The sequence below is a fragment of the Xyrauchen texanus genome, chromosome 17 (assembly GCF_025860055.1).
Source record: "Xyrauchen texanus isolate HMW12.3.18 chromosome 17, RBS_HiC_50CHRs, whole genome shotgun sequence".
Classification (NCBI taxonomy): domain Eukaryota; kingdom Metazoa; phylum Chordata; class Actinopteri; order Cypriniformes; family Catostomidae; genus Xyrauchen; species Xyrauchen texanus.
The window spans coordinates 44,892,862-44,908,677 of NC_068292.1; the positions used below are offsets into that span (position 1 = coordinate 44,892,862).

The 15,816-nt window shown below is 39.9% G+C and overlaps 1 protein-coding gene across 1 annotated transcript; it reads left to right on the forward strand.

The window, feature by feature from the left end:
• Nucleotides 1–12,375: 12,375 nt before the first annotated feature.
• LOC127658072 (nuclear receptor coactivator 7-like) lies at nt 12,376–15,687 on the forward strand. Its single transcript, XM_052147172.1, has 6 exons — nt 12,376–12,651; nt 12,863–12,988; nt 13,091–13,243; nt 13,434–13,529; nt 13,639–13,712; nt 14,770–15,687. The coding sequence occupies exons 1-6, from the start codon at nt 12,583–12,585 to the stop codon at nt 14,903–14,905; spliced, it is 654 nt and encodes a 217-aa protein (XP_052003132.1). The 5' UTR covers nt 12,376–12,582; the 3' UTR covers nt 14,906–15,687.
• Nucleotides 15,688–15,816: the final 129 nt, after the last annotated feature.

Sequence of the window (15,816 nt, forward strand, 5' to 3'; positions counted from 1 at the left end):
AAAAGTAATCCATCCATCATAAAAGTAATCCATATGGCCCTAGGGTGTTAATAAAGGCCTTCTGAAGCGATGCGTTTGTGTAAGAAAAATATCCATATTTATAACTTTATAAACAATAATCACTGGCTTCAGGTAACGGCCGTCCGCTGCGTTCACAAGAGAGTCGAGTTCTAGCGTATGATGTAGGCGTAGCGTAAGCTTCCGGTGAGAAGTGATGAACACGGAAGCGCGGGTTGTTTACAATAAAGGAAAATGCCGAAAACGCCTTTATTAACCCCCTGGAGCCGTATGGATTACTTCTATAATGGATGGATTACTATTTTGGGCTTCAAAATCTAAGGTACCATTCACTCCCATTATAAAAATTGGAAGAGCAGGATATTTATAAATATAACTACGATTGTGTTTTACTGTAAGAATTAAGTCATATTCACCTAGGATGGCTTGAGGGCGAGTAAATTATGTTTACTATAATAAACTAAAACAAAAAGACACAAACACACACGGGTGTCGGACAGCTGTCCGTAAATCTCTCTCTCTGTTGCATTGGCGTCTCCAGTCGGCCTTTATCCCTCTCTGAGGCTTGATTAGCCTGTACGGAATTACAACCCTGCCACATTCCTCCCTCGTTCTCTCTGTCCGGGGAGCCCCGGCATGACGTACACCCCCTTCCCTGGGGAAGGCGTGTCTTCCGCCCCGTCTGCCGGCAGGTCATCCCCGTCTACCTGGATGAGGGAGGGGACAAGGGGAGGGAAACCAAAAAAAAGTGTGGCACCTACACGCCGTAACGGCGATCGTGCCAAATTAACTCCTCCGTCCCCCGGCGGATGACCGCGGCAGCTTGGGGTGGATGGTAGTGGCAAGGACTCTACTACTGCGCATCCCTCCTCCTTCCCGGGTTTCGGCACCCTTGTAAAGGGATTAATAGAAAGGAGGATGCGAGATCCGGCTTGACAATATAAATAATAGTTCGGACAGCTGCCCGTAAATCTCTCTCTCTCGCACTGCCGTCTCCAGTCGGCCTTTATCGGTCTCTGAGGCTGGATTAGCCTGATTAGGGGCCGGTGTGCATAATCACGACCCGCCTCCGCCCTGCCACACATATACCATTTGTTTATCAGAGGCTTAAGGAGAGCTGTCAGGACTGATGTAGTTCGGTGCTGCCTGTAACGTTAATTTAAAAAATAATAATGTAAAAAACCTTTATCAGATAAGATAAAGCTTTTGTCCCAAAAGGTCAATGTTTGTTAAATGAACAGTATATGTTTTCCTGGTCAACAACGGTGGAAATGTTTAAAAGCCACAAAGTGATGTTGAGCAATGTTTCCTCTCATCTGCGTTACTGTGGTAATTTGTGAAATGTACTCTCACCACAAACTGAAAGAAACAATCTGTCTGATGGTGGTGATTCTGTAAAGTGTCACAAAGTTTAAATTCACAGCTCATCTACATCAGTGCAGCTACACCCTTAAACCAGTGTTTCACACCCCTACACCAAGTATTAAAGTGAAACGCTGTGTTCTTAAATCACACATTTTACTATCAAGCTTGCGATAGTGGTGTGGTGTAGTGGTCTAAAGCACATAACTGGTAATCTGGTAATCAGAAGGTTGCTGGTTTGATCCCCACAGTCACCACCATTGTGTCCTTGAGTAAGGCACTTAACTCCAGGTTGCTCCGGGGGGATTGTCCCTGTAATAAGTGCACTGTAAGTCACTTTGGATAAAAGCGTCTGCCAAATGCATACATGTAAATGTAAATGTAAATGTGTTACAGAGACACAGTGGCTTCTAAAAGTCTTTAGACTGGAAATAATTCAATGAAAAAAACAGAATGTGTTCAGGTGGTAGAGCGGAATGAAAACACGCTGCGTAATCATGAGGACGGATTACATCAAGAATGTAGATTGGAATCCAGGTGCACATTGCTAGCGTGCTAGTGATTACCCCTCTGCATGCCATAGGTTGCCAACCCCTGACTTAGCAGGTCCTTGTGGTGGCGCGGTTACTCGCCTCAATCCGGGTGGTGGAGGACTAGTCTCAGTTGCGTCCGCTCCTGAGACCGTCAATCTGCGCATCTGATCACGTGACTCGTTGTGCATGACACCGCAGAGACTCACAGCATGTGGAGGCTCATGCTACTCTCCATGATCCACACACAACTCACCACACGCCCCATTGAGAGAACCACTAATCACCACCACGAGGAGGTTACCCCATGTGACTCTACCCTCCCTAACAACCGGACCAATTTGGTTACCCCATGTGACTCTACCCTCCCTAACAACCGCCCAATTTGATTACCCCATGTGACTCTACCCTCCCTAGCAACCAGGCCAATTTGGATACCCCATGTGACTCTACCCTCCCTAGCAACCAGCCCAATTTGGTTACCCCATGTGACTCTACCCTCCCTAGCAACCAGCCCAATTTGGTTACCCCATGTGACTCTACCCTCCCTAGCAACGGGCCCAATTTGGATACCCCATGTGACTCTACCCTCCCTAGCAACCAGCCAAATGTTGGGGGGTGAGGTAAGCCACATTTTGTGGGGGGGGCAAATGTTGTTGAGTCGGGGGTGTATGGGGGGTGTTTGCTGTCCTTTTCTGAATAACGCGGCGACTCATTGTTGCTTATCGCGGCCGATTCAGCACGTTTCGCGGCAAAATCACCGGCCCACTCGGTTCTCCCGATGGACATTCCGCCCCTGATCGGCCCAAAAGAGTGACGGCCCATCTTTATGAGGTCATCCATCTCATAAACAGTTCAAACTATACTATAATTACATGCAATACACAGCCAACTCCGTTATGTATATTTGTGTCTTATTGTATATTAGTATTATTTCTGTATTGTTTGTGCACTGGAAGCTTCTGTCACCAAAGAAATTCCTTGTATGTGTAAAGCATACTTGGAAATAAATCTGATTCTGATGTTTTAGAAACATTCTTAAAATAACGGCGGTATGTGCCAATCGTAGCCATCGTCAGACTGCTAATTGTGTCACCAACGCATTGGCAAGTGTTGGTCAAGTGCAAGCAGAACAGGAAGTTCCTCAGGGTGTTTGCGCCCCCTGCGATTGCACCATGAGGAATACAAGAGTTACCATTAAACTAGAGATGTACGGATTCTTTTCTATAGGCAAACTAAACATTGTTTGGGCCAACATATATTGTAATTGAGAAGTTGTTTACATTTCAAACATGTATGACAACAAAATCAGTTTATTATTAATTATCATTAATACAGAAAATGATGAATAATGCATGACATCAGTGGAACTCTGCATGTTTCCTGTCAGCTCATTTACACGGGTTTGCTAAAAGTCCCCAGTTCTCTGGAATCAACAAACACGCTGTTAGCACACAGGGCTCCCGCTGGGCTTATATGATGCATTTTGCATCAAGTGGAGGCAGAGCCCGATAAGGATTTCCCACGAGAAGTGTTACCACAAGCTCTGTTTATAGCATCATTTCCTGCAGATACCAAAGTTAGACTGCACGAAAGCTTTCATACATACTGAACTCTATCAGTGTCGCATGAGCAGATGATTAGATGTAAACTTTGCTTTGGCTGTTACAGGAAATTACATGGTTTCTGCCACCCAGGGCTGAACTGGTAATCTGGCATAACGGGCATTTTCCCAGTGGGCCGACGCACTTTTGCGACAGACTGAGCGGGCTGGCGGGTCGGACGAGAAACGTGCCGAATGGGCCACGATAAGCTCAAATGCGCCGGCGCGTTATGCAGAAAAGGACAGCGGACCCCTCCCCCACTCAACAACTTTTGGATCACCATCAACCCCCCCGACCTGCCTGTCGGGCACCAATTAAGATGATCTTGAATGCAGCTTGAATGCACAGGAACAAATTAAACCCAAAATATTTCAGCCGGCCCGTTTTGCAGTGAATTAAAAATCGTTCTACGACAACATTTGGCTTGTTACCGCGGAGACATAGTGTGTGTGGAGGCTTCACACTATTCTCCGCAGCATCCACGTGTAACGGGAGCCAGCTGGTAGATAGCTGTGCAGTGTGTAAACCAATAGATACAGATGATATACATACAGAACAAATCAAATCAATAACTTGTTTTTGTATCAAACTGTAATTCCAGAAGATGCACAACCAAATCCACTCCATCTCTCCCTATCTCTTAAGCAGATGTCAACATCGCGTTGAGCGCTTGTTGTTTTGTGTAAGCAGCATGCGCAGTAAGGGAAAACATTTCTAAAATGCTTTGTGTACCAGCTGCATGGTGAAGATGGTCAACTAATCACCAGTTACATCTCGTATCCATCTCTTTGGTGTTCCATCCAGGGTTGGAACTGCATCAGTTTGGTGTCGTGCTCACAGGCTACATGACCGTTAGGACCATTTATTAATTTAGACTATAAATCTCCACTTTAACTTTTACTTTCAGTGTGAGTGGTAGCAAGATATTCTGAGGATAATGATTTTTCAAGAACACACAGGTGGAAAAAATGTAGACCTAGAGCTCAAACCGAGCAGCGTGCTCAAGCCCTTCATTATAGAACTACTCCATTACGGACAGCAAGCCAAATTTGTTTATTCTTAACAATCTGTTTACCATTTACACTTCTAGACCTAGGTGGTGATGCAAATTTGTGAACTCTTCATGCATGCAGTAATTCTTCATGCATGCAGTAATTCTTCATGCATGCAGTAATTCTTCATGCATGCAGTAAGTTCCACCTATGGGCAGAAACTTAAATCAGTTAAACCTGTAGTAAAGACTGTAAGAAGGTGGACCAATGAAGCAGAGCTGGAACTACTAGCCTGCTTTGACTGCACTGATTGGAGTGTTTTTAAAGCAGGCGGGTAGTGACTTTGGAGGAGGTCCCATGTAGGGGTCCTCTGGACTCGTCAGAACCGGCCGGCCGGGGGGCAGGGTTGCTAGGGAGGGTAGAGTCACATGGGTTAACCAAATTGGCCTGGTTGCTAGGGAGGGTAAAGTCACATGGGGTAACCAAATTGGCCCGGTTGCTAGGGAGGGTAGAGTCACATGGGGTAACCAAATTGGGCTGGTTGCTAGGGAGGTTAGAGTCACATGGGGTAACCAAATTTGGCCGGTTGCTAGGGAGGGTAGAGTCACATGGGTTAACCAAATTGGCCTGGTTGCTAGGGAGGGTAGAGTCACATGGGGTAACCAAATTGGCCCGGTTGCTAGGGAGGGTAGAGTCACATGGGGTAACCAAATTGGGCTGGTTGCTAGGGAGGTTAGAGTCACATGAGGTAACCAAATTTGGCCGGTTGCTAGGGAGGGTAGAGTCACATGGGGTAACCAAATTGGCCCGGTTGCTAGGGAGGGTAGAGTCACATGGGTTAACCAAATTGGCCCGGTTGCTAGGGAGGGTAGAGTCACATGGGGTAACCAAATTGGGCCGGTTGCTAGAGAGAGTAGAGTCACATGGGTTAACCAAATTGGGCCGGTTGCTAGGGAAGTTAGAGTCACATGGGGTAACCAAATTTGGCCAGTTGCTAGGGAGGGTAGAGTCACATGGGGTAACCAAATTGGCCCGGTTGCTAGGGAGGATAGAGTCACATGGGGTAACCAAATTGGGCCGGTTGCTAGAGAGAGTAGAGTCACATGGGTTAACCAAATTGGCCTGGTTGCTAGAGAGAGTAGAGTCACATGGGTTAACCAAATTGGCCCAGTTGCTAGGGAGGGTAGGGTCACATGGGGTAACCTCCTCGTGGTGGTGATTAGTGGTTCTCGCTCTCAATGGGGCGTGTGGTGAGTTGTGTGTGGATCGTGGAGAGTAGCATGAGTCTCCACATGCTGTGAGTCTCCGCGGTGTCATGCACAACGATTCACGTGATCAGATGCGCGGATTGACGGTCAACTGAGACTTGTCCTCCACCACCTGAATTGAGGCGAGTAACCGCACCACCACGAGGACCTACTAGAGTAAGTAGTGGGAATTGGGCGTTCCAACATTGGGGATAAAAAAAACTATATTTGATTCTAGATGGGAAAAACACATTTAACACTACTTTAAATACCAGCTCAGATAAAAGTCAACATGACATGCTGTTCACGACCCATAAGGAAAATGGGCGGGATTTGATTTTATCCATCAGGAGCTGATTGGCTGGTGTACAGTGTCTCTATGTGACAGGTGATTGTTTCAGAGGCAGAGCAAGATATTAGGTTTGATTAGCATATTTGTTTTTTTATTTTATTCAAATATAAATTTAAGGGAATATAAATGAATTTTTTTTTTTTTTATTTAAATTTCATAACTGAATTGTGTAATTATAAACCAAATTAAATTAATAAACCTTAATTATGTGTTTATTTTTTGTTAAATATTACCTCGTTACATTTTTATGGAATTTTGTTATGAAATGCTTAAATATTTAAAATATTTTGTTAAATGTGTAAGTAGAGTTTTAATAACAAAGATGTTGTAATGATTAAATAAATACATTTTTATAACAACAATAATAATAATGAAATGAATTACTGAGTAAGTTTGAATAATTAAATATTAAAAATGTTCAGGATGAATTACCCATTCAAACCTGCACTATTAGAGGATATGAATAATTAAAGTTTGCAATATCAATTATAGAAATATAATTTTATTTAATACAAACGTTTTGACAGTATTAAAGTCAGTTTAGAAAATATTATGGATAAAATATGCATATTATAGGCTAATTGAATTCTGCTTTTATGCATGTTTTGTTACTAAATATTACTTTCAATGCAGTATATTTCTAGTATAGTTCTAGAGTCACTGGATATTCTAGACTTCCCTCAGACGTCATCGTATGCGTTTGGGGCCGTTTTGGAAAATAATGCATTTATACAAAGCCTGTCTTTTTATATTTTTGGAACTAAAACTAGGAGGTCCCACCAACGCTTGTCTCTGTTTTAAGCTCATATTCATTTGATTATGTATCACAGTGCGCTACACCGAGCATGCTTCTGTTTATTTTAGAGTCGATCATTTGTACACGTTCTTCATTCAGTGGTCTCCAGAAAGCATCTACAGTAAACACAGCAGAAAACTGAACTTAGTGAAGGTTCACCAGGATACACTGACTGTGATTGGCTGTTTACGCAAGAATCCCGCCTCTGAGAAATAAGTGTAAGAAGTGACTATAATCAAACTATTGATTTAAAGTTGATGATTATAAGTACAGAATCAATAGAGGTATAAAATATTGAGCTGTATATAAATATGTAACTAGAGTGACTCGATTTGGTCATTCTCAGTGCATCACTGAAGTGGGCGGAGCTCTTGATGTGATTCTCTGATTGGTGGATTATGGGTAGTGTAGTTCTTTACCAGGAATTGATCTGTTAAACGTGATTATTTTTATTAAGTTGAAATTATGTGGACAGATGAATATACCATTTTTTTTTCCTCTTTTTCTCCCAATTTGTAACGCCCAATTCCCACTACTTAGTAGGTCCTTGTAGTAGCGAGAACCACTAATCACCACCACGAGTAGGTTACCCCATGTGACTCCACCCTACCTAGCAACTGGGCCAATTTGGTTGCTAAGGAGACCTGACTGGAGTCACTCAGCACACGCCCCACCGAGAGCGAGAACACCATTATAGCGACCACGAGGAGGTTATCCCGTGTGACTCCACCCTCCCTAGCAACCAGGCCAATTTGGATGCTAAGGAGACTCACAGCATGTGGAGACTCATGCTACTCTCCACGATCCACACACGACTCACCACACGCCCCATTGAGAGAACCACTAATCACCACCACGAGGAGGTTACCCCATGTGACTCTAGACCTGGCTGGAGTCACTCAGCATGCCCTGGATTCAAACTCGCGACAACATTAAAGGTTTATAAGTTAACGTTAGAAATCACTTCCTCTGTGGAGAATACGAGTGGCATTTTTACTTCCCGAACCAGACTGTTGTGCTCTTTTTGACACTGGCCATTCAATGTATTTTTGTCCTGCCTGGAAGCCCGGCTCTCTCTATGATGATTGGTTAAGCTCTCAAATGGGCTGGACTTCGCAACAATCAGCCGGTAATGATAACAGTGATGTACATGATTGACAGCATCACTGTTGCCAAGCGCTGAGTGTTCGACAGCTCAGCGATACAAATAATCTGACATAACATCCAGAGCGTGCTGAGTGACTCCAGCCAGGTCTCCATAGCAACCAAATTGGCCCGGTTGCTAGGGAGGGTGCAGTCACATGGGGTAACCTCCTCGTGGTCACTATAATGTGGTTCTTGCTCACGGTGGGGCGTGTGGTGAGTGACTCCAGTCAGGTCTCCTTAGCAACCAAATTGGCCCAGTTGCTAGGGAGGGTAGAGTCACATGGGGTAACCTCCTCGTGGTCACTATAATGTGGTTCTCGCTCACGGTGGGGTGTGTGGTGAGTTGTGCGTGGATGACACGGAGAATAGCGTGAAGCCTCCACACATGCCATGTCTCCACGGTAACGCACTCAACAAGTCATGTGATGAGACGCGGAGGCAACCCGGATTGAGGTGAGTCACTACGCCACCACGAGGACATAGAGCGCATTGGGAATTGGGTGTTCCAAATTAGGAAGAAGAAAAAGAAAGAATCTGACGTAACACATTTAGGAAATTTCACTGTTTGAGTTGTAGGTTGAGCAGCTTTTCATAACAACATTGCAGATCCCAAAAAAGAACGTTACCGCTTCACTACGTTTGGGTGAGCTCAGGACACACAAATTATATTCGCTTCAAACACACTTCCACCTTGCCCCTCTGTTCTTTAACTGCCAGCTTTTATGATGCAAAGATCCGAATAACCACCAATTTCCTCAAAATGAATGTTGACAATACAGCTATTATAGTAGACAGGTTGAAAAATCACATGCTTTCCCATTCTGATGTGTCTATTGCGGTTCAGACCCTCCCCTACAATACGTTACCGCTGCATTTCTTTTATGATGGACCACTTTCCTTTGTCTCTTACTTCTCTTCTCTCACAGGCTGGAGTTAGAGCACTTGTGAACGACTCTGCACACTGTAAAATAATTGCTGTAAATTTACAGAATGTTTGCTGTAACAAATGTTGCATTGTAGGAAATCAAGAGAAGGATCACTGTGAAGTAGTTTTACGGTAATTAGCGGTTCTATGCAAGGCATTAGGGGAAACATTTAAAATCGTGATATCATCTTGGTGAAAGCTATTGTGACATTTTGAAACGTATATTTGAACCCCATGAAAATGTTAGTTTGTTGCACACGGTTAGTGTTCATGATGTTTCTAAATACAATCAAACCTTTGAAACAATGTATATATTAAATGTGCAATATTGCCAATCCCCAACAACCTGTGCACAGTAAAATAATACCCATAAGCCTTTGTGCTTGAATAAGTATGTATGCATTGGCAATGTATTCTGGGTTATAATGGTGAAATACCCATAAGTCTTTGCGCTTGAATAAGTATGTATGCATTGGCAATGCATTCTGGGTTATAATGGTGAAATACCCATAAGCCTTTGCGCTTGAATAAGTATGTATGCATTGGCAATGTATTCTGGGTTATAATGGTGAAATACCCATAAGTCTTTGCGCTTGAATAAGTATGTATGCATTGGCAATGTATTCTGGGTTATAATGGTGAAATACCCATAAGCCTTTGCGCTTGAATAAGTATGTATGCATTGGCAATGTATTCTGGGTTATAATGGTGAAATACCCATAAGCCTTTGCGCTTGAATAAGTATGTATGCATTGGCAATGCATTCTGGGTTATAATGGTGAAATACCCATAAGCCTTTGCGCTTGAATAAGTATGTATGCATTGGCAATGTATTCTGGGTTATAATGGTGAAATACCCATAAGTCTTTGCGCTTGAATAAGTATGTATGCTTTGGCAATGCATTCTGGGTTATAATGGTGAAATACCCATAAGTCTTTGCGCTTGAATAAGTATGTATGCATTGGCAATGCATTCTGGGTTATAATGGTGAAATACCCATAAGTCTTTGCGCTTGAATAAGTATGTATGCTTTGGCAATGTATTCTGGGTTATAATGGTGAAATACCCATAAGTCTTTGCGCTTGAATAAGTATGTATGCTTTGGCAATGCATTCTGGGTTATAATGGTGAAATACCCATAAGTCTTTGCGCTTGAATAAGTATGTATGCTTTGGCAATGCATTGGGGCTACAAAAATTACAAAAAATATATAAATAAGTAAAAAACACGTACAAAAGTTTTTATTCAGACTTAATAGAAGTCTTAGTTATCGCTAAAATGTCACCAATGTCCACATTATATTTTTCCATTTAACTCAAGTGCATAAACTCTATGTCGATACATCAAATGTCGCGAAAAACTGGTTTGGAAACACTTTGTCGATAAAATTGGCATTAACGCAAAAATGTTGTGTCACATGACAGAGTTTGCCCCAATCGTTACCCTGTGTTACCATGGCGACAGTATTGAAAGCTGATTTATTGTACGTGATTATGGATTGGTCTTTACGGCATATAGAGCCGATCTGCACACGGGACACTTCCAGGAGTGCAACACAAATATCTCGTATCATGCACCGGTCATCAACAAGTACAAGGAGAACAAATGAATGAACACTGTTTGTGATTAATTTAATCGCTGTAGACATCCATTTATTTATTAAAGTTTCTTTTCGACACCGTTCAAAATAATAGACGGCAGTCAAGGAATTACCCCACAATACAAAAAACATAATTTCTGTAAATATATATACACAATAATAGGAGAAAATCATCAGTGCTTTATTTATTTATTTTTATATTATTTATGGAACACTTACAGCCCAATTCTATTAAATTATTGTTTAGTTTGACTTTTTTTAAAATGCTGGAAAAATCCCCTGTATTAAATTACATAAATTGCCAAACGAAAAAAGCATTAAATAAAATACATTAATTACAAAACAAAAAAGCATTAAATTAAAAAAATTAATTACCAATTAAAAAAGCATTAAATTAAGAAAATTAATTACCAAACAATAAAAGCATTAAATTAAGAAAATTAATTACCAAATGAAAAAAGCATTAAATTAAAAAAATTAATTACCAATTAAAAAAGCATTAAATTAAGAAAATTAATTACCAAACAATAAAAGCATTAAATTAAGAAAATTAATTACCAAATGAAAAAAGCATTAAATTAAGAAAATTAATTACCAAATGAAAAAAGCATTAAATTAAGAAAATTAATTACCAAACAAAAAAAGCATTAAATTAAGAAAATTAATTACCAAACAATAAAAGCATTAAATTAAGAAAATTAATTACCAAACAATAAAAGCATTAAATTAAGAAAATTAATTACCAAACAATAAAAGCATTAAATTAAGAAAATTAATTACCAAACAATAAAAGCATTAAATTAAGAAAATTAATTACCAAACAAAAAAAGCATTAAATTAAGAAAATTAATTACCAAATGAAAAAAGCATTAAATTAAAAAAATTAATTACCAAATGAAAAAGCATTAAATTAAAAAAATTAATTACCAAACAAAAAAAGCATTAAATTAAGAAAATTAATTACCAAATGAAAAAAGCATTAAATTAAAAAAATTAATTACCAAACAAAAAAAGCATTAAATTAAAAAAATTAATTACCAAATGAAAAAGCATTAAATTAAAAAAATTAATTACCAAATGAAAAAGCATTAAATTAAAAAAATTAATTACCAAACAAAAAAAGCATTAAATTAAGAAAATTAATTACCAAACAAAAAAAGCATTAAATTAAGAAAATTAATTACCAAACAAAAAAAGCATTAAATTAAGAAAATTAATTACCAAACAAAAAAAGCATTAAATAAAAAAAATTCATTACCAAACAAAAAAAGCATTAAATTAAGAAAAATAATTACCAAACAAAAAAAGCATTAAATTAAGAAAAATAATTACCAAACAAAAAAAGCATTAAATTAAGAAAAATAATTACCAAACAAAAAAAGCATTAAATTAAGAAAAATAATTACCAAACAAAAAAAGCATTAAATTAAGAAAAATAATTACCAAACAAAAAAAGCATTAAATAAAAAAAATTCATTACCAAACAAAAAAAAAACAACAACATATTTTTAGACTATATTTGCCTTTTCTTTACACAAACTTAAATGATCGGTACTCTGTTCTGTAGACGAATAAAGTCAGAATGACTCTCAGAATGTTCTAGACTTTTCAGGACAGATTTCTGTTGCGCTAAACCAAAACTTATGCGACAGTGTTTTTTTTTTTGTTTTTTTTTTATGGAAACGTGCAGAAGTCTCTTGATGAGAAACTCTTTAACATGGACTAAAACTTACTTCCCAATCCCAAATACTTCCCAAGACTTCCCAGATGTGCCTCATAGCTGTAAACTGTCCTGAAGACCATATAAGGCAAGACTTCCTCTTTAAAATAGCATTTCTCTGGAAGTGAAAGTAAAGTTGTTATGGGGTGAAACTGACGGGAAAAGAGAAAAAAATAAAATAAACGGACCAATGAGAGGGCAGGAAACACAATATGAGCAGAGAAAGGGCTGCTGAGAGCTCACACCGAATCCAGACACTTTCAAGGCAACTAGTCGACCCTCCATAAACATGAGACCAATCCCAGACAGCATGAAGGTTTTGTACTTTGCCAGAACGTCTGAAGAGCCGTTTGTGGAGGTGAGCTTGTCTTTGAGGAATACATGTGTGATACTATTACAACACGAGGAGCGACGTGCATGCAGAATAGTGAGGGCAAATTACTGCGTCCTATATATGCATGCATGTGCTGTTCTGATGCAAGTATATTACGGTATACAACCAGAATGCATTGAGTCATTCTTAAAGAGAGTTTGTAATATTAATGCTTTCCTCTTCTGTGTGCCTTCAGATCATCACTGATAAACCAGACAAGCGTCGACAGAGTCTCTGTAGCTCCACAGACTCTGAATATGAGGATCTGCTGCCAGTTTTAACAGACAACAGTCAGATTTTGCAGCAGCAGCATCTAGAGCAAGTAAGTGATGTGTCAAGTTTGGACTCCCATGCAATGCATGCACTGATCCAATGCACAAGCGTACATTAAATTTACTGTATATGTGTGTCTTGATCTTTACAGCTGATGAATCACATTCCAGCGCGGACTCAAGGGTATCCATGGAAATTACTGTATAGCACGGCAGAGCACGGCACCAGTTTGAACACGCTCTACAGACACATGGCAGACATAGACAGACCTGTTCTTATGGTCATCAAGGACATGGACAACCAGGTAAGGTGATACAGTCATCATGGATGCACATGCATCACTCCGAGCGTAGATGCATCATCAGTTTTTTGTCATGCACTTTTAATGCATTTGAGCTTTAGGCTGTTCAAGGACTTTCTTTCTAACCGTTGATTGTTTGCTGGGACTTGGACACGTGCTACATGCTAAAACAGTCTTGTTTAATCATCTTCAGGTTTTTGGAGCGTTCTCTTCCGACGCTTTCAAAGTGAGCTGCTACTGTTACGGCACTGGAGAAACGTTCCTGTACAGCTTCAGTCCGGAGTTTCAGGTAAATGCTGCGTCACTTCTTGCTTCTCTGTGTTTGGTGAAATAACTCGACAGCTGCGTGCTGTCAGACTATAACGTTGCAGGTTCTTAAACGGTTTGTGTTCATGCAGAAATTCCATTGGAGTGGAGAAAATTCCTACTTTGTCCGAGGCTTCCTCGACTCGCTGCAGATGGGAGGCGGAGGGTGAGTGAGCATTTTGGTTGCTTGTTGACATTAAAGGGTTCCTTTAGCCAAAAATGAAAACCGTCTGTCTTTATTTACTCACCTTCGCTTTGTTTCAACACCGTGTGATTTTTTCTTTCTGACGTGCAACGCAAAGATATTTGGCAGAATGTTCACGCTGCTCTTTTCCATGTAATGGAAGTGAATGGTGATTTACAGTATATCAAGATGCAAAAGGACGATGATGCGAGTAAAGGTGTCCTAAATATAGGCCATGTGGCTTGTGTTTATCACGTGAGAAATAGAGCAAAATTTTAGTAGTTATTCACTGAAAATCAATCCTTAAATTTGATCATGTTGATTAAACTGGGAATAATGGCTTATATTTAAGTCTGTTCCTCATACAAATCTATCGCATGACTGAAAGAAGACTTGACAAATTAGTTGTGCATTATAGAGGTCGACCGATAGTGGATTTTGCCGATATGATAACTGAGGTGGCGGGAAACGCTGATAACCGATTAATTAGCCGATTTTTTTACTTTATTTTTTTCGAATATCAAAAGAAATTACAAATCGTGTTCTTTTCATAACATGACGGGCACTCAAAAAATCCTAAATAAATAAAATCGCCGATGCAGTTTATTGTTCAACCAAAATTTCCAAAATAACCATAAGATTTGGTGCATATAACGTGGGACTTTTAAGTATAAAGAAGCTCAAAATGCACCGGGGACTCTTATTTTTAAATGCATAAATGATCAAAACCATCGCAGAGATTTTTGCTGATAACGATAGTTCCAAAAGCATTAATCGTTAAAAAGGTCCACCTCTAGCGCATTAGTTTGGATTTATAATATTTTCATGGTGCATTTTGACTTTTTTATAGCTTGACTGTAAAAACTCCATCCAGATGCATTGTATGGAAAACGTTAGGTCAGACTGCGTGTCTAACATGACAGAATATTCATTTTTGGGTAAACTTTTCATTGAATTTCCAAATCATTTTTGCATTCCTGATAATTGATAAATGCACACGGATGAGTTTATCTAATGGTTGTTTTGCATGTGTGTTCAGTGGATACTTTGGCCTGTGGTTGGACTCCGACCTGTATCACGGCTCAAGTTACTCGTGCAACACTTTCTACAACCAGCCGCTCTCACTCCATCATGACTTCACCGTCCAGGATCTGGAGGTGTGGACCTTCATATGAGGAGAAATCGAGAATCTTCCCAGCGCGGCTAAAGGTGTTGGGTTTAACCGTTGCATTGCAATGAACCGTTCCGGCCCTGAAACTGCCGTATCTTATCTCCCAACTGAGTCGGTTAGAGGTGGATCAAGAAAACAAGTTGGGGCAGGATCTCCGTTTGCTGTTGCAAGATTCAGTAACTGCACAAATCCAGTCAAAGTCCACAGATCTGACAATAATCGGCGGGAATGGAGTAAAGCTTCCAGAATGGCACACCCTGTATATTCAGGGCAAGATCTATTTAAAATGTACTATTTAAGCTAATATTTGTGTGGGATGGAAATCCAGATAAGTCACTTATGACATTCCATTTCAGTTAGGATTCTGCCTTAGAAGGTAGCGCCCTATGTAGGCCATAGACAGCAAGACAGCTCACTACTGTAAGTTATGGAACAGAGATCTAGAGTACTACTGAGAAAAGTCACTTTGCATTCATACTCGGTGACTTTTTATATAATGCACTGAACAGAAGACAAATGGTTTACATGTCATACTACTAATTGATTTGTGTCTGGCGATCAGTGCATTAATGCAAACGAATGTGCATTAATGAAAAGGGTCTATGGTGCGATTTGACTACAAATGACTCTATTTATGTATTTAAATAACTTGTTTGAACTGTGTAAAGATGTCAATTTTTATAAACATTGAATTATTTTTATGGATACAAGTTTGCATTTCTCATTCATTGCTGGCATTGCATTTGTTAACTTTGATACGTCCAATAAAAAGCATTGCTTTGTCTGATATGGATTATGTCATTTGGTAACGCTCTTTCATTTCCTAACTTCTATTGATCACAGCATTAATCTAAATAGTTTTGTACATTCAGTAACGCTGAGCCTGTGAGCTTTGTAACTGGACCTCACATCATA